General features: G+C 30.2%; 1 protein-coding gene across 1 annotated transcript; it reads right to left on the bottom strand.

The window, feature by feature from the left end:
• Window positions 1–831: 831 nt before the first annotated feature.
• Window positions 832–13,031, bottom strand: LOC109791575 (transcription factor EGL1). Its single transcript, XM_020350906.3, has 8 exons — window positions 12,748–13,031; window positions 12,029–12,289; window positions 11,670–11,766; window positions 9,606–9,620; window positions 3,795–3,851; window positions 2,799–3,677; window positions 1,980–2,423; window positions 832–1,161 (listed from the first exon to the last, which is right to left on the bottom strand). The coding sequence occupies exons 1-8, from the start codon at window positions 12,864–12,866 to the stop codon at window positions 1,090–1,092; spliced, it is 1,944 nt and encodes a 647-aa protein (XP_020206495.1). The 5' UTR covers window positions 12,867–13,031; the 3' UTR covers window positions 832–1,089.
• Window positions 13,032–21,322: the final 8,291 nt, after the last annotated feature.

The following is a 21,322-nucleotide window of genomic DNA, read 5'->3' as shown; positions in this document are numbered from 1 at the left end:
AAATAGAATAAGATCATATGGTTTATGGAAAGGATCCAGAAAGTATCTAAAGGATGAGACCAAAGTATAAGTATATAGCATATGATTCAGATATGAACATCTTTTAAAATATACACTATGGCATTCAAAGTAGAGGTGGCACGCAAATTAATTGAGTAGGGTTTCTATCTTCAATGATTTAGAAATTTGAAAAGAAAAAAGATAATCATGATTTACACGTTAAATAATATTATAGATAGCAATTAAGGATTGCACCCCAGGAATACAGTAAGCAGATATTATAAATAAACAAATTGATGCCACTATAAAGAATTATAAGGGTGTAATTCACAATATGAAAGCAAATCCACACCTAATGGATCAAAGAGACAAATGTTTGCATAGTCTATTTTAAAATTATATTTGCAAAATATTCAACCAATATAAGTAATTTTTTTTTATAAAAATTTAACTTTCATTTTTAATAAAGTCTTTCTTTCAAATCACATTTTTTCATTTATAAGATTTAAATCTAAATTGCATTTCATTTGAATTAATTAGTTGATGTGAAGAAATGTTTGAATAGTCTATTATTATTATTATTATGAATTTACTATTATTATAAACAAATATTTAAATGGCAGACACATTCTAGTGGCAAACCAGGAATCAGTTCCAAGTTGGAAATCTAAACTTTACATTTGTTCCACATCACAAGGATGTAATTAAAATCTATAAAAACTGTATAAAAAAATTAAAATCTATAGAAAGACTTTCAAGTACCATGTTGACCACATTGAAACTTTACATTCACTTTCTAAATGCAAGGAAACAGTTCTATACTGCTGGCAGTAACAGCAAACAAAATGATGCAGATGCATACTAACAGATTGGCTGAAATGATTTAAAAATTACAGGAAATTAAAGTACAGAATGGCGTTCTAGTATCTCTAACAAGTCAGCTTATCCGTACAATAGCCAAAATCGAGGTTCACACAACAAGACAAACATACTTGTTAGGAAGCAAATTAATGTTCTACAGTTACAAAGTTGTTTAATCAAAATTATTTACTATTACTACTATTACCATGTGAAATTCAAATAGGCATGTCACATATTTCCAGATACTTTGCAGAGTGCTTCTTTGATCATCCTCATTGGTGCTGTTGCTGCTCCTCGAAACTGAAAGCAAGGTTCTAAAAGAGTTCAAACTTCTCTAATAACTAAAAGGAATGAATAAGTACCAAAAAAGACATCTCTTCCAGCTAAGATTTTTTTATACTCAAAAGTGCACTTTTGGATTCCAACTATTGTCATTTTGTGAATTCAGCCTCTATTTTTTTTTTCTTTCGAATTTGATCCCTCACTATTTCTTTCGAATCTATTAGCCTGTTTTATGCATAAAATAGTAAATTAGAAATGACATGCCGGAGATTCTCATGACAAATACCATAGTTCACTTAATGATTAACCAAAACTCATTAGTATCCAATTTAACTAAGGACTTAACTTGCTAAACTAAAGGTTAGCAGAATTCCACCAAAGAAATTTAGTGGAAAGGATTTTAATTAGCAAAGGGAGTGTTGAACTAGATCCTTAACTATTTGTGCCAACTCACAATGAATATTCATCTATTAACTTAACATCTAATATTTAACTAAATCGTGGTAATGTAGTAAAGTGTCAAGTCAACATTTCTATTAAATATTAGATGTTAAGTTACATACAAGCAAAAATTACACGATTAAAACAGCAAGGAATAAAATTCACGAAAAAAGAAAATGAGGAGACTAAATTTGTGAAATGATGATAGTAAGAAGACCAAAAATGTAAAACCTTACTCAAACTAGATGACTGCTACGGAATAGAATATTTTGATGATGTCCTAGCACAAAGTTAAATTACTTTTCTCCTCTCTTCCTTTCAAGCTAGGATTATGTAATCACCACTGGTCATAATTCATAAACATTACGCTGGAAAAAAAAAATAGCATGACAAACCTTAGATTTAAGTGTCAATGAGAGAACACCATCACTTGTTGATGATTCAACTGTGTGAGCATCTAAATGTAGGTTGTTGATGGTATCCATGATATCATACAGTATGTATTCCCTGTAGGGACATTTCATCTCAATCAGAACCTCCTGCTCCTTCACATTGACTTTCACATCCAATGCCTTTGCATCTTCAGAAACAATTCTCTCTAACTCTGTGTCTATCTCATCAATACCACAACCCTTCCTCTTGTTTATCCAAGGTTTCATTCCCATGCAAATCTTTCTGGCACCATAGTTATCTGACATCTGCTCTAGAACATCAGGGCATTTTCTTTTGGTCCTTGCTTCAGGATCTGCAACTTCCATGTAAGATTCTAGCTCTTCCACTCTTGTTTCAAGCTTTTTCAAGTACTTAATTGTGTCCCCAAGAATTGAAATCTTCTCCATCTGCAAATTTAGCAAGTCACATTAAGCAAGATATTTGAATATTTACAAACTGTCCTCATTGAAATAATTTTCAAAGGTTAAATACGTTTTTTTCTCTCCAAAATAAATGATCTTTTAGTTCCTTGTTTATGAAAAAATATGAAATGTGATTCTTATCCTTCATACTTTTGGCCCCTCATTTGTGGAAATAAGTACCACATATACATTTTCATCGACGAAAAATTAAATAAAAAACGATTGTTTTAAGAGGCTAAAAGCAAAGATGACCTTATTTATCAGGAGTAAAATCATAATTTTTCAGGACTAAAATCATATTAAATCGTAATTTTTCTTACCCAATGTTAACATTCATTTTGGCATATGAAAAGTAAATACCTCACTTATAGACGATGGAGCCAAAGATTTGACATCCAGAAAGTTTTTATTTTCTCTTTTCTTATCGGTGACAACATTCCCCAAGAAACCATCACCATTTTCCAATTTACTAGTCCATTCCAATCTGTCCTTCTCTTTTTGTGACTTGAGAGATGAACAACTTCTGTGCATAAAAGGGACCTTAAACAAAGTCTTCTTTAACATGCTTTGGTGCAACTTTGGCCTCTTCCTTTCAGTGACTCTACCCTTCTTCCATTTGGCAAAACTAGACTTGTAATTTGAGTTTCCAGCATATGAATTTGGTTTAAATGTTGCTGAATTCCCCAAAATAGCACAAAGTGTTTTTATGTAGCACAAGTCTTCACCAACTCCAGCATCCAAGGATCTTCTTTTGGGATGATAACAATCTTCTTGAAGTTGCACCACTTGAGTTTGGCCTACACTCTTGGAAGCCTTGCCTTGGTTCTCAGAAGCTTCAGACATGCAATCACAAGAACTCAGGGAATCTGGAGCACCAATGACTAAGGCATCATTCACAAAATGAACTTGAGATGGCACACCATTGATGCCCTCAACCAAGGATTCATCCATAGGGTAAGGATGCTCACAACCATCGGGAGAATCCATGTTGGAATCTTCATTGTGTTCATCTTGTAATTCATTGATGGGGTCATGATCAAATTTGATTTTTTCTTCAAGGGAACATGGGTTCTCCAAGGGCATTGTGTCTAACATCCTGTGATCACCCTTGGTGCATATTGGATATTTGTCATCATTTGGTTTATCAAGGACAGAGGAAGATTTGTCAGAGCATGTTGGCTTTGAGATTTCTAGGAAGCATGCCTTGACATGTTGAATGAGATTAGGATCCTCAGTAACCTATAAATAATAACAAATAGCACAAGTGTTAACTAATATCATAATGCTGCATAATTTCATATAGGTTTAACATTGAAAAGATAATGGAACTAGCTTTTGGAAGAACACAAATGATACCAATTCAGTTGTGCCTAGCTCAATAACGCCTCCTCGATAGGGAAAACACACCACGGTCTGGAAAACAGGTTTAACACACTATGAATGTTAATATCTGTGTTTCAATCACGAGATTTGTTTCTAAAACAAGAAAGAAAGCAAACAAGAATAACCTTATGCTAGAACAAACAAAAAACGTAGAAACAAGAAAACTCAACTAGAACGTAAAATGCAAATGCAAAAAATTCACAATAACAAAACAAGAATATTGAGAAAAGAGAACACAACAAATTTATGTGGTTCAACCAATTTGGCCTACATCTATGGAAGAGAGTAGATTCCAATATCAGAAAATCAAGATCAAGTTTTTATGACAGAGTAACCTCTTCTCTTCTCAGAAACCTCCTGATTTTTTTAACTAGTTCTCCTTTCCTCTCTTCGTATCTTTTTCAAGCTCTCCATATTCACACTTAGCATTTTGCTCTTCACGCCTTCTCTCTCTATGTTGCACTTAGGAATGATCCCCAAACAGATATATATAGGGATCCAAGACACTAAGACTAAATCTTATAAAAAAAAATGACTAAATCTATCATACTAATGGAGATAGATTAAATCCATCATACTAATGGAGACAGACTGAATGTATAGTCGAACTAATTAGATGAATGGAAATAAACTAAACCTATAAGACTGTATAGACGAAAGACTTTACAAAGCATACAAATGATACATTAGATTTTAAGTCATAATCAACAACTTTCTACCTTGGCTCTAAATCTACAAAAAAGAACCACAACAGTATTGCTTTCCCACTTCAAAAGGAACATTAAACAAAGTTGATCCAAGTAGCACTTGAACTTGGATGTCGAAAGAGGTTTCTTAAACACATTAGCATGATTGTCTTCAAATACAATCTTCTCAATCTGAATTTCTCCATATTCAATCACATCTCTAATAAAGTGAAGCCTCGTATTAATGTACTTCGTCATCTCATGATAAACTTCATGATTTGCAAGGTGTATAGCACTTTGATTATCACAATGAACTGTCACACAATTTTGTGATATCCCCAATCCACCAATCATCCCTTTTAACCATAAAGTTTCCTTCACTCATTTAATAAGAACAATGTATTCTACTTGTGTTGTAGACAAAGCAACCACAGGTTGTAAATTTTTTTTCTAACTAACAACAATTTCAAATAAAGTGAACACGCACAGAGATAAAGATTTCCTAGTATCCACATTTCCTGCAAAGTCTGCATCAACATATCCCATAATAGCTTCTCCATCTTGAGCTGTCTTCTTATACCTCAAATCAAATTTTTTGAGAACCATTCAAATACCTTAGTACTCACTTCAAAGCATTCTAATGAGCTTGACCCAAACTTGCCATAAATCGACTAACAATGCTAATAGCATAAGCTAAATTAGGTCTATTACAAACCATGCCATACATGATACTCCCTACTCCACTTGCATATGGAATAGAACACATCTCCCTCCTTTCCTCTTCAATGCTAGGAGCTTGTGTGATAAAGAGCTTTGTATGATGACCCAAAGGAGTGTTAACAGGTTTAGATTGATGCATTCTAAACCTCTTCATTACCTTTTGTATATACCCATGTTGAGATAAAAGTAATTCCATTTCTAACTTGTTTCTTACAATATCCATCCCTTGTATCCTCTTAGCAACATTGAGATCTTTCATCTTAAATTCAGAATTTAGTTTCCCTTTGAGCATACCAATCTCTTCCTTGCTAGAGCTTGCTACCAGAATGTCATCCATATATAACAAAAAAAACTTTTTTCTCCTCTTTTTAATATGTAAACACAGTTGTTATAGTTGCTCTTCAAAAAACCCAAACTTAACAGAAAATCATTAAATTTTTTATACTGCAAATGCAAACTTTGTTTTAAGCCATAAAGTGATTTTTCAAGAGACAGACCTTAAACTTATCATCTACAAACCCCTCTGGTCGCTACATGTAGATAGCCTCCTCAAGGTCCTTATGAAGAAAAGTTGTTTTGACATTCAATTGTTCTAACTCTATATCATATTTATTTACAATTTCCATCAAAATTCTTATAGAACAGTATTTTATCACAGGGAAAATATTTCATTATAGTCAATCCCTTCCACCTGGGTAAACCCCTTTGGCACAAGCCTTGCCTTCTCCACACTTGGAATACCTTCCTTTTTCTTGAAGATCTACTTACATCCAACTACCTTTTGATTCTTAAGCAGATCCATAAGCTTCCAAGTCTGATATTTATCCAAGGACTCTTTTTCTTCATTTACAACTTGCAATCAATATTGTTTTTTCTTACACTCCATAGCCTCTTTAAAATTCCTTGGTTCTGAGTCTTGTATCTCTTTAGCCACAATAAGAACATAGCAAATAAAGTTAGCATACCCAAATCTCTTAGGAGGTACAATATTCCTCCTAATCCTATCTCTTGTCAATTGATAGTCTGAACCAATAAATGATACAATGCCAACTTGTACACCATTTGTTGGTGTAATACTGTTTCTAGAGTCACTAATAGGAGACTCCACCTTAAACTAAGTTTTCTCCTTAGTTGTTTCTAAGTTGCTTTTTCATACTTTCGCACATCATCCCCATTCTAATTTCATCAAATGTGACATCCCTACTTATAAAACATCTTGAATCACCAGGATCCACCTTCCACAACTTGTAACCCTTCACACCCTTTGAATAACCAATATAGATACACTTCAGAATTCAAGCCTCAAGTTTTCCTTTCTTGATATGAGCAAAAGCTAGAACATCAAAAACCTTCAAATTTGAATAGTTTGTTGGCTTATCACTTCACTTTTCAATAGGTGATTTGAAATGTAAAGTTGAAGATAGATATTTGTTTATCAAATACATTTTAGTATTTGTAGCTTCACCTCAAAAACTCTTAGGTAGACTTGCACCCAACAACATACACTTCATGCATTCCAAAATGGTCATGTTCATTCTTTTAGTTAGGCCATTTTATAGAGGATTATGAGTTATAGTCTTATGTCTTTTAATTCTATGTTTCCTGCAAAACTTATTAAATTGCTCTAAAACAAACTCTAGGTCATTGTCAACCTTTAAAATCTTTAGTTTGATTTCTATTTTATTTTCTACATGATGTGTAATTCTTTAAATTATTGACAACTTTCAAATTTATTTTTCAAAACATAAATTCATACTCTTATTGAAAAATCATCAATTGTGGTGAGAAAATAGGAACCCCATCCATGAGTCTTCATATTTGAAGGATCCCACAAATTTGAGCGAACATACTCAAAGGGTCTACTAGAATCATGCATACCAATCTCAAACTTAATCTTATGAGATTTTTCTAATATGAAATAATCACAAAATCTAGTTAATTCAGTTTTCACCATTCAATAGATTTTGTTTTTCTAGTTCCACTAAATCTTTTTCACTAACATGTCCAAACTTTAAATACCATAATTTTGTTTTATCATGTAGAGTTTGATTTGCTATAAATGCATGAGCAATAACAGTATAACCATCAAGAATGTATAGACCCTTCCTTTTAATTCCCTTAGCAACTAATAAGGCATCATTAAAGATCTTCATCATACCATGTTCAATATTGGTAGAATAACCCAAACTATCAAACATGTTTATTGACAGAAGATTCCTCTTAAGTTCAGGGACATACCTCACATCTTGCAATAGAATTTCGTAGTTATCAAACATTTTCAAACGAACAGTACCCATACGTTGCACCTTGCAAGATTTTTTGTTCCCAAGAAGCACCACTCCACTTTCTTTGAGTTCCAAAGTCTCAAAAAAATCCTTCACAGGACACATGTGATAGGTGCATCCAAAATCCATAACCCAATTTCTTTGTGTTTCTAATGTTGATGCCACTAACGCTTTATGCATTCTCATAACCATCTAAAACAATAGAGACATCCAAAGAATCCATAGAGCTTTTGGATTCCTTGCCTCCTTTTTGCAAGATAGTCTCTTTTAATGACCAATCCTACAACAAATATAGCATCTAGACTTAAACTTTGTGTTACTCTTCCATTTTGATGTAGACTTTTTTCCCTTTGGTCATTTCTTCTCACTCTTCTCCTTTGATATGTTCAAGCTTTCACCATTATCCTCTATCTCCAATTCTTTCTTATTTTGAAGCTCCTTAGTTTGAATTGAGGTTTGAATCTCATCCAAGGTAATGGCTTGATCTTTGCCATAGAAAATAGAATCCCTGAAATGTTCCAAGGATTTCTATAGAGTTGAGTAGGAGTAAAGCTTTATCTTTATCTTTATCTTGAAGCTTCACCTCAATGTTTACCAAGTCATCAAGAATCATGTTAAAATCTCCAAGTTGTTCTCGAACCACTCTTGTTTTTGTCATCTTGAAAGAGTAAAGTTGTTGCCTCAAACATAACCGGTTTGCCAAAGACTTTATCATGTATAAATATTTCAATTTGACCCACATGGCAACAGTCGTCTTTTCTCTTGTAACTTCCCTTAGGGATTTATCACCAAGACACAAGATGATAACACTTCTTGCCTTATCAATCATCTCGTTCTTCTCTTTCTGTGATAATGATCTAAACATTTTTGCTTCACCCTTCAAAACTTCTAGAACTCCCTGCAACTCCCTGTTGCACCAAGATAGCTTCCATCTTTATCTTCCATAACCTAAAGTCATTATTCCTCGAAAAATTCTTGATATTGTACTTGGTTGTTCCCATGATTCAGCATTTCTTTTTCTTTCTTCCTTTCCATAGACGACGCCACTTGTTGGTTCTAAAACAGAGAGACAAAGCGTGAAGAGTAAAGTGCTAAGTATGAGCTTGAAGTAGATACGAAGAGAAGGAAAGGTTAGAGAGATGAAGGAGTTTCTAAGAAGAGCCAGAGATTGCTCTGTTGTAAAGACTTGATCCTGATTTTCAGAGAGTGGAATTTGTTCTCTCCCATGAATATAAGCCAAATTGGTTGAACCACATAAATTTATTGTGTTTTATTCTCTCAACCTCTTTCAATTTGCTATTGCGTTTTTCATGCATTTGTGTTTTACGTTCTTGTTGAATTTTCTTTTTTCTATTTTTTTCATTTGCTCTTGCACAGGGTGTGTTCTTGTTTGTGTTCTTTCTTATTTTAGAACCAACAAGATTCTAACAAAGTAACATTTCAATTTGGTTTTGAAATTAGTTTATCCTTGCATTAGTTTAAAGAAGAAGAAATCTTTTTTCTTTACAAACAATTAATAAACTATAAGAATGTTACTTTATTTTAATTTCATTTACTAGTTTACGATGTGCATCGATTTAATGCTTGTCATCTTTTTGAAAAGATTAACAAAGTCTAACACATTTGATAGATAATTAGGTAAGTATATGGTTAAGTGTTCAATTTCTAATTATGTGTATTTTTTTTATAACTTAATTTCATTGATGACTAATTTTTATTACAGAATTTGATTGTTCACTTTTTCCTCCAACTACGTGTTTTTCCATACACGAGTCGGACCTATGACCTTGCTTACCACCTCCACAATGCAAGTAACCACTCCTTAGCCTAGAATTATTTAATCAATCATAGGTGATCTTCAAGATGATCTCTGAAATTTATATAGAACTGTAACATTTATGTACATAGAAAATCCGAAACCACGGTTCCAAGTTTTATAGAAAAGTTTTGCTTCCTAGGACATAAAATTGTGATTGGAAGTATCATTTTAGACATGCAGTAACTATTTATACCTCTTATGAAAAAAAAAATGAAAAAAAAGAAATACAAAACGGTTGTAAAAAAAATTGTAATCTCTACGGAGAATGTCATACCTGAATAGACGCACTCTGGGTACAGCAATTAACGTCCATGTCCAGATCAAAAAAGTTGTGAAAGAAAATCAGTTTTCCTTACATAACACTTAAGAAAAACATCAACTATGCAACTACATCATGATATATATAGGGTGCATATCAAGTGAGAAGGAATTTATTATGAGAGATGAGAGGGTTAAAATATAACTTTTTGATTAATCAAGTAACAGAAAATTAATCAAAAAGTTATATTTTAACCCTCTCATCTCTCATAATAAATTCCTTCTCACTTGATATACTCCCTATATATATATATATGATGCACGGGTAAGCGATAAAGGCTGAGCATTGTTATGATACCATGCATACATAATATTGTAATATATGTTAAATAAAACATTTATATGTTTACATCATACATATAGTACTATTGAATTCATCCATTTTTTATTACAGAAGTTCGAGTCGAGTGTGTTTCCTTTCCCTCACTTGCATTGCATGCCCAATGAGGATGTGAATGTGATCGAGTTCACTGTTTTATGATTTTGAAGAGTGAGATCAAATCCACATCTAAAAGTCAAAAAATGTGATTTTACAAAAGATAGAAAAAATATTATTTTAACAAATTAAAATTAGTTTTCTTTTAACTAAATGTGAAGAGAAAAATGTAACTTTTAAATAGAGTTAAAAATTTACATTAGATTACACTCTTATTTTTTATTTTTATTGATATATAATATTGATTTCTTATTTTAAAATAGAAATATTTAATCTTCTTAATTTTAAAAATATAAAAATTTGATTATACTAATTTGACATTTACTAATTGTTAAATTTTAATATTTATCCAGAATTATCATTACTTGAGTGACGTAATTTTTATAATGATATGATCAAATTTTTATATTTTTAAAATAAATTAAATTGTACTTCTGGTCTTCCTATAGCATCAAATCCACAATTTTGATTTTTTTATTTTTAATTTTACAATTTTAACCCCCTAATTTTATCAAATTCATAATTTTAGTCTCCTAATTTAATACTCGTCCATTAATTATTAAAATTATAATATTAGAATAATTTAACAATGACATGATAATTAATATTTAATAATATTTAGATTAAAATTCACTTTTAATTCTAATTTTTATTTCAGAAGTGATAAAATAAATTTAAAATGGGATGAAAATGAAAACTAAAAATATAATTTAACTTAAGCGAATTTATAAAATTGAGGGATTAAAATTATGAAATTAAAAAATGAGAGACCAAAATTATGAATTTAATATTATAAAATAATCAAAATTACAATTTAATCTTAAAAATATGACACTATGTTGTATTTTAAACTAAAATTGCATATTGATAAAAATAGAACACTAAAAATGTAATTTAGCACAAAATAATAATAATAATACTTAATTTTATCTAAACTTATTTTCATCCATTTTTTAAAATATAAATAACTTTAATTTTAATTCAATTTTAATTAAAATTAAATTTATAATATCAAATTTGCATATGATTATTCAAAAAATAATATTATCTTTATTCATATGTTAAAGAATTTTATTTTGTCATTTTTATAAGATTACTTTTTAATTGTCTTTCGTAATATATTTTAAGAAATACTTTTAATTAATTAAAATATTTAAGAAGAAAAATAACCAATGCTAAAGATTGATGAAATAAACTATCTTTCTCTCTAACTAGGATTGGAAAAAGAAGAGTAGCAAGTTTTCCAACATTAGTTAATTAAGTAAAAAATAATAATTAGTTTGAAAAGTATTAAAGATAATTTTAAAATAAAATTATAACTGAATTCAATGTCTTAAATTAAAATAATTATTATTTTTTAAATATAAATTATTTTTAATTATCTTATACAAAGAAACGAAGGTAGTATTAGAAGTTTTGAGGGAGCTAATTGATTACAGCTGTTATGGGACCATTCACCATTATCCATTACAGGTAGAATACATCATTAGATTTTAAACATGTGGATCATAAGCATAGAATATACTGTACTTGTACTACCATTTAATTAAAAAACGTTAAACAAATTCATGACTAAAATCCAACCTTTGCTAGCAAAGAACGAGAGAAGACTTTGCTTTCCGCATGTTGAGCATTGCACAGCCACACTGTCTCACCAATTTCCACTGCTCTTCCAGGCAAACTACATGAATACCAAACAAAAAAGCATCTTCCATCATGAGAGACCAAATCCAAAGAAGACAAAAATGCCACAAAAATGTAAACAAGACCATTCTAAAATACTTTCTAGATCCAAGTTTAGAAGAGTTTTCTCAAGTTTTTATACCGAAAATCAAGAGTTTTAGTAAATAAATTCTGAAGAACACATTTAACTTGTAGAGAATGAATGAACTGTCTTGGAAGAATTTGTGTTTAATCAACAAGGTGAGAACATGGTATGATACCTTTGGTTGTGAGTGAAAAGAAAGGACATGCAAACCAAGTAATACCACTCCAAATCTGAGAGGTCCTCTGGAGCTAATGCAGCAGAAGGCCTTTTGGCTTGAGGGTCAGATTCACCTGCAAGAAGAAACTTGTACAGTTCCTTCAGTTGCTCACTCCTCTGAACCCCTATTTTATCTGCCTTCATTTCCAATTCCATGCTTTGGACTGTTTTTCTTGTCTTAATGTCCCCATTATAGTAGCCATCCCTCCACTCCAGCACCCTGTCACACAAAACCACAACATAATAGGGTAGGTTAAGTATCAAGATTATGTGGCATGACCTATCTATTATCCATTCCTCATCCACATAATTAATCACACACAACAAAACCATTATCTTAGTTTCACTTCACCACATCTTTCTCTTTATTGCTTTGTTCCACTCTAGTTTTTCACTTATCTAAATTTGGGACTCAAGGTTTTTATTTATTTATGCATTTAGTATGACATCATATATATACTTTTTTTATCAGAGACAATCTTGTTAAAATCAGACAAAATTACTTTCAGCGTCATATATATATTTTACAAGAGAAAAATTTGTCCAAATCAAATAAAACTACTATAGACTATAGACAAGAGAGTTTTTTTCCAAGTGTGAGGATTCAAGAGGTAGCCAAGATGTGAAGGTTGGGGAAAAGAGGTAGCAAAGAAAACACTTAGATGGGTGTGTTTGTACCTTTCTTGAGTGGTTGAAGGTGCCCAGAAAATCCCATAGCTCCATTGAATGCTTCTCACTGCAACTGCTAGCTGTGTGCATAGGTTGTTCATCTTTTCATGCTTTGGATCACTGGCCATCCTGGTGGCTTTGAAATTTCATCAAAACTGCAGGACAGTATAGCAGTCACTTCCTGTTCCTGTTCAAATCACTTTCATTTGGTCACCTAAGAAAAGAAGATAAAACGTGTTTTGTTGTTTAGTTTCAACAGTTCGCAGTAAATGGCTTCCTTACAACAAAATCTGATTTACTTTTGGTTAGGTTCGGTGAGAGACAGCTTAAATTATTGTGTGCTCTCATATCATCACGCTTATCATTAATTTTTACTAATACGTAATTAGGTGTAATTGATTATTTTTATAAATTTAAAAGTTGAATAACGTCCTATACAAATCATACCAGATTACGAACATATAGTAATTTCAAAAATTTGAGACTATATACTATTTTTTTGGTTTTCATTACCCCTCCCACCCAAAATTGTATTTAACCCTCAATTATGACATAATATAATGATGTGGTAGATGATGATATTGAGCTAAGTGTGAATCATATGTTATAACTTGACTGCAAATTTAATATTTTAATTTCTTTTAATTTATAGATCACGTCATTAACGATATATCAATGTTTATGCATTCAACACATCAAGTGTCATGCTATCTATGAACGGCACACCATTTATATGTCACCATTCACCCTCGATAAGGATCATGTTAATAAAAAAAAATGTTAAATTTTAAATAGAGACTAAATCCATACTATCTATAATGATATTTGAAATGTTTAATTCATTATATTAAATTTAAAATATTAAAATTACATAATTTCAATTTAGAATTTAATTAGAATATTTTGAAGTTTTTAATATTTTCATCTATTATATGATGAAATTATTAAATTTTGTAATAATTATTTATAAATAAATTTTAATTAAGTGACAATTTAATTTTTTTTCCTAAAGTTTGATTATGGGATTGACCAGAATCGTAATCACCCCGCATTCTAAACAACTAGATAAGAAAAATGAAGGTAGTACTTAAAATGTAAATATTAAACTAGTTATATTTTTACATAATAAATATTCCTTTTAATAACTTTTTTTTTAACTTCTTGATGAAATTATTATATATTTTTATTAGAAGAAAAAATTACAATACCAGTATCAAAGCTTAAATTTATAAGCTTTTTACATAGTACCTTAAAATTCTTAACTCTGTTCACCTTTGTGTTCATGTGATAACTTAAAAAAAAAAAAAGTTAATAATTATTTAGTCGCCAAAAATAGAGAAATTGGAAACAGCTTTAATTTTATAAAAAAACGAGAGGAATGATGTAAAGGCAGCCTTCTTATTTTGGTTTATTCTGTTTTTCTGACTAAACTGGAGAATGAAGATAGCACCAGTTGGGGCCAAACACACACAGTAATATCAGCGTGTGATATTCGTCATCATTGCCTTCATTTTGCTTTCGTCCCTTTCAATAAAGTAAAGAAAATTACAATACAAAAATTTCTCTTATTTCTTCAACAATTTTAATGTCACCACTTTAGAATTAATAATATATAATGAATATTAGTATAACACCAAGGTTTTGTTTTTACTAGCAAGGACCAACACTTCATTCGTACCATTTTCCAAAACAGCTATCGTAAACGTACGCTTTATTACGGAAATCAAAGAGAGACGAAATAATAATAAATAAATAAATGATAGAAGAGAAAAAAAAATTATAGACGTTTATTAAATTGAGATTAATTTTAATGTAAAAGTTTTAAAATTATTTGCATAGCTTTTCAAGAAATTATTATTAAAATTAATAAATTTGTTATATATGATAATAACAAGATAACTTTAATTTTGAAAAATAAGGGGAAGTATTATATTTCTGTTTGGTTTGGTATAAGTGTAGTGTAGAGGAAAGAAAAGAAAGAAATCATGAGAAAGTGGACTATTTTGTGGTGTTTGGTTGATTAAAAGTAGTGTACAAGTGTGTCTAATATGGATAGTAATTTCTAAGGGTTAAAATTTTAGTGTACAAGTGTGTTTAATTTGTGTGGATCCTAATTTTTAAGGGTTAAAACTTTGGAGTAGATTTGTGGAGAAGTTTTATGTTTGTGAACTATTTTCTATTTCGCTCTTTTTAATTTATTATAACTCTTTAGGTATTTTTTCTTTTTAGAGAATGTTTAGTAGGAGTGAAGTTTTTTCATATCCAAAAATCATGATTCTTGAAAATTACAATTCTTAAAAATTATGATTCTCAAGAATAACTAAAATATGTTTAGTTATTTATAGAAGTTCTTGGAAATATTTATATATGATTTTTAGGAATTAAATATTTTCATATTTAGTTATAATAATATATTCTTGGGTTTATAAATATTTTTTAGAAAAATATTCTTTATCAAAATAAACTTATTATACATATTCATTTACTTAAATCTTATTATAAATATGATATTAAATTATTTTTAAAAGTTGAAAACTTATTAAAATTATTTAAATACAGAAGTAAAAAAAATGTCACATTATAATTGAGAATAATAAAAATACATTATTTTATTTCATTCATATAAAAAAATCAAAAAAGTGTTAACATATATCATTAAAATGCAGAAACAAAATAAATTTTAATGATATTATTAAAATTAACAAGATTAAAAAATAATGAGATACAAGAGAGATATAGAGATATGGGAGGGGGAGAGTGAGGGGGCGGGGGGAGAGATAGAGGGAGAGAGGAAGAGAGGGGGAGTAAGAGTGTGAGAGACAGAGAGCGAGAAAGAGAAATAGAAAGAGAGGAGGGAGAAGGAGAGAGGAAAAGAGAGGGGGAGTGAGAGTGAGAGGGAGAAACAGAAATAAAAGGATAGATATATTTTTTGTTTTAAAAAAGAAATACAGTAATCTTTTTATATACATAAAACTTTCCCCCTAACTTGAGAAAGTTAGATTCCTAACCCCTTTGGGAATGTTTTTATGGAAAAGTGGGATAAGAATGATTTCGAGAAACTATATTCATGGGAATCTCTCTTTTTTTTTAAATAGCTACCAAATATGGGAAACTAAGAGTCCCAGGAATGTAAAAACATTCTGCGTACCAAATACCCCCTAAGAGTAAACATTTAATTTGGTCTCTAAAAGATGATAGCAGTAGCCGATAGATTCTTGAAAGATTTTTTGTGGTATTTGGATCTCTAAATTTATTTTAACTCTATTATATAAGTTAGTTCTTCCGGTATCCTCTATTATTAAATTAATTGTCACATTGACACATATTCTCTCCCTGAGTTAGAATGCAACAAATTACATAAAGCTCTATTTTCACAATAATAGGGAGGACCAATATTACCACTAAGCTCTTCCTCACTTTTACTATAAAAGTTTGGCAATTCATTAAACATAGCCGAAATATCCATTGACGCATTCTTACTTAAGATCTTTCAACAACGACTCATTTTGCTAAACTCCAAATTCAATATTTTAGGGTTTATAATCATAAACATATAGCCAAAACAAGCAAAAAATTAAGGATGGCTAGGACATAAAAATCTAACTATAAAAAATCTTACGAAACTCAACAATAACCTTTTATTTTAACTAAAGCACACATCACCAAGATATTTAAAGATGACAAAGTGTTTGTTGCTGATTGGAAAGTACCAAAACCTTGTATTATGTTCCATATTAGGTGATGAGAAGAGAGAATAGGTGCCAACTAGACAATTAATTGTTGATTGTTCATGAAATTAACAAAGTTAGTAATTGAATATAATAGAAGGACTAACTTGCATATTAAAGTTAAAATTTAGGGATCCAGATGGCACAAAAAATGTTTCAAGGACTTATCAATCACCTTTACCATCTTTGCGTGTTTACTCCTCATTTTTATTTTAGGTTTTCATTTGATTCCTTAAGTTTAACAAGTTTTATTTTGAGTAAATGGTCAAATATATGACATTTGGTACATATATGGAGTGACACGTGTCATGTGAGTGTATCACGTGGCATATGACTATAACATAATATCATTTTAATCCTTGAAATTTTAATATGATGTCAATTTAGTCTATGAAAATGTAACTCAATATAGTCTCCTAAAAATTGAATTAAATATGAAACTAAAAGAACCTCTAAAAATCTTCTCACCGAAGAAAAGTCTTCAAAAAACATTATTGCACAATTAGGGATGTTCATCGGATCGGATCAATTTGATGAACTTGTCAATCTGAACTGAACCAATTAAATTGATTTGGATTTGTTTTTGTTCAATACCAACCCAAATCAAACTAATTAAACCCAATGTTGATTGATTTGGGTATCAAATTTACACATTCAAAATCCAAACCAAGCTGAACCAAATCAATTAATTTATATTTTTTATTTGGTTAATAATTGATATGTATCATTTTGGATTATTTTGAAGACGTTTTGTGTTACAACATGTAGATTTTTCCATTTTTTTTTCAAATACTTAAGAAATCAAGAAAATTTATATTACAATATATTGAGTATCATTTTCACTTATTGTAGTGCATTTAAAATCTTTAACTAAAATAAGAAAAGAAACCAAGAGAAACTATATTGCAAATCTATCAATTTAGTTAATTTTTGACAATATATTAATTTAATTAATGTTGGAAAATCTTTTTACTTTGAGAGAAAAAATAATTTAATTTTTTGAGAAAATTCATTAGATATCTAATGACCTGAATCGAGTCAACCCAATCAACATCAGATTAGTTCAGTTTGGGTTAAGCAAAAAAAAAATTATGAAATCCCAACCAATTCAAACCAATTAAACTTAATTGGTTCAAATTGGATTTTTTCTCAAATCCAACCTGAATCGTGAACACCCCTATGCACAATATAGTCATTTGTGTTTTATATATTGGGGGTTGATACCATATTTTTAATATGATTTAAATATATTTATCATCTTATTTACAATATTAATTTAATGATCCACTTTATTTTTAAAATATTCAAGTCATAATTACTTGATTAAAATAAAATTATAATAACATTTGGGGAATAAACTAACAAGTTAAAATTTTAGGGACTAAAGTGACACTGAGTTACAATTTTAAGGACAAAAGTGATATTATGTTATGATTTATAGGATTAAAATGATCTGTTATAGTCATATGTCACTTGGTACATATACACCACGTGACACACTTACGTGACATGTGTTGTTAGAAAAACATGCCAAGAAGATCACACTTTATATGCATATAGATCACTAATTTAAATTATACACTTACTTGTTGAAGACATAATTGGATGTACTTTCAATGCATTCTTTATGCATTACATGAACCTTTGAATATGAGAAGTCAAGTTTTTTTTTTTGTTTGATCACACATTTCAATATTATAGATTTTCAATGGGACTAACCTAAAAAAACAATTGTTTGTTATTATGATAGCAAAAGGAACCTAGACACAATATTTAATTGACCCTAGGCACCTTCCATCACGAGTCTTGGGGTTAGGCCAACACTATTTTTCACGCAAATCAAAATTAGGTGTCCAAGGACCATTATATTTGATCACTTTATTAGTGGGTCAAAGTATCATCAGATGGGTCACAATATTAGCCCATTTTTTGGCAAAATAAAATTCACAATTGATTGTAGCCCAAAATAATTTATAGAAATTCCAATATTCTCCCATTTGGGAAAAATCAATTGTATAGTTCATAATTTTGAAAATGACTTTCAAACTACTAACTCACTATGGCCACAAAATATACGATCTCAAGATACAACACCTAATTAAGACTCCATCCAACAAAAGCCATGAAATATCAGACTATAGTAGCAACTACATTCCTTATTGATGCAACACCTTTCATGATTACAAATATTATTCACTCTATCAACTAGTAATCAATGTGAAGTGTAGCAAGAAAATGACATGCCAATGTGATCAAATAGTCACACTATCATTTTCTCCGTCAACCCCCAATTCATCTTCAATGCCCAAAAGTTAGAAAAATTACACTATTTACTATCATGCCTTAACTCCAAAGTGTCATTGACTATGAGCATAATAGTCCTTATGACACCAAGCCTTAAAAAATAAACATGTATCAGCTCCAACATGGGGTTGACCACCAACATAGAGGTCTTAATAACATTGAGCTCCAAATAATATGTCTTAATTTCAATATGGTGTCAACCATCGACATAATGGTCCCATTGACACTAAACTTGAAAATAATTATGCCTTAGCTTCAATACAGTGTTGATCACCAACATAGCAATTTTAATGACACCAAACTTAAAAATAATCATGCCTCAATTCCAACATGGTGTCAACCACCTACATAACAGTCCTAATGACATCGAGCTTAAAAAGAATTATGTCTTAACTCCAACATGAAGTTGACCATCGACATAGAAATTCCAATGACACTATGCTTAAAAAAAGTTATGTTTTAGCTCCAAGATGGTGTTGACCACCAACATAATGGTTCTAATGATATTGAGCTTCAAAAAAATTATCATGTTTCATGTACATATATGACAAGTATATAATGAGAAAACATATTACATAAAAATCTCACGAGATATCCAAAATCAAAAGATTTATCAATACAAGAAAATACACACATAACCCATACTCCAACTAACCAAACACATCATAATAATTCATATTTCTCATGTTCTCATCATGTCATTCACCAACCAAACGAAGTAAGTAGCATGTCCCAAAAGTAGTCACGTGATACTACATTTACCATAAAATTTTTCTAGGTAAAAAACAAATATCTTTCAAAAATAACTAAAGTCTTGATTTTAAGAGCAAGCAAAGATCTCCAAATAGTTTCACAGATACTTCAAGAAATGTTTTTTATCATGAATATTCCCTTAGAATTGTTCTTCACAAAATATGATTCCTTTAGAGGTACAAAGTATATGTTGTAGAACCATTATCCTCCTGCTAAAAGCTAATAAGGTATCAATGACCAATAATGGCACATTCACCTTGGGCCAGAATGCACAAAGGTCACAACCTCAGGCAAAATCTCATATGGGTTAATCTACGAACACACAATGACTTTAGAAAATTATCCCTTTTGGGCAAATAAATCCCTTACATAATATGTTCTCCAATAACCTCATCCCATAAATATGTAGTTAAGTCAAAAGATTAATGCATCCAAATATATCATAAGATAAGATATAACTTCAAGAGAAATAAGTTAACATTATAAGGCCAATATAATAGTACATTTACCTATGGACAGAATGCACAAACTAAGCTCACAACCTCAGCCAAAACCTCAGATGGGTGAATCCATGAACACACAATGAGTTCAAAAAACTATCCCATTTGGTTAGACAAACCTTGACTCAATGTGTTCTCTAATAACATCATCTCACAAATAGATAGTTAAGTAAAAACACAAATCCATTGGAATGTATCATAAGACAAAAACAAGCTATCGTTGAGGCTAATATAATAGTACATTAACCTTTAGACAAAATTCACAAACTAAGGTTGCAACCTTAGTCAATATGGTTTAATCCATGGGCACACAACGAGTTTAGAAAATTGTCTCCTTTGGACAAAGAAATCCTTTAACCTAGTGTTTTTCCCAATAACTATCCATTTTTAACTTTTAACCCAAACATACAATCATCTCCTTTAGATAGGCAATCACATGAAAAGATTAAAAGCATTCCTCAAAATTACAAAAATTTCTCATACAAGCGATTCCACTTTGACTGTAACAACTTGTAGCAACCCATGACAATTATTGCATAAGAATCAATTTTCTCTTGTCCAAAATCATGACCTAGACTACAGGCAAATGCATCATTAAAGAGCATCCCTACTAGCCATACATCAACCATTAACAACATTCATAACATATTTTATACTTACACAATTTCAAAACTATTAAAATCTTAAGTATATAAATATGTTAAAATTTATCACAATGAAAAAAGATAAAATTCAACAACCTTAAAATGTTAAGTACATATTTCAAACATAAATTGCTCAAGTGAATAGGAATTCATTCATAAGAACTTAGGTTCTACAAAATGTTTTAACTACTCATTTGGTGCTTCATTATGTGAATTAGTTTTCCAAATAGATTCAGGTGATAGGTAAAAGGGCAACAAGTAGAATTTCAAAAACCAGTCTTTGCACTATGCACGTACCAAAATAATACTTAAATCACACAACAGAGTGTGAGTGCATACCCAATGAGAGCACTTAATCAAAGACAAACTTAATTTCAAGTCATTCACAATCGAAGTTTACATGCAAAGGAAAAAATTCAACACGTCAATATTATTTTCATTGTCATATGATGCATAATAATTACATATTAATTCAATTAAAAAAAAATCAATCGCAACTTAAGCCCAATGATTCAAAAAAATAATTATAAAAACTAAATAAAGCACTTGCTCTTATGAAAAGCAACTATATTCAAGCAACAAATATTAAGAATCATATGAACTCAATTCAAGGAACAACTAACAAGTTTTCCATTCTTGTTCCAGTGTTGTGAAG

The sequence above is a fragment of the Cajanus cajan genome, chromosome 3 (genome assembly GCF_000230855.2).
Source record: "Cajanus cajan strain Asha chromosome 3, NIPB_CcT2T_4, whole genome shotgun sequence".
NCBI classification, from domain to species: Eukaryota; Viridiplantae; Streptophyta; class Magnoliopsida; order Fabales; family Fabaceae; genus Cajanus; species Cajanus cajan.
Note: the sequence above shows the minus strand (reverse complement) of the source record. Positions and strands in the feature narration are given on the sequence as shown.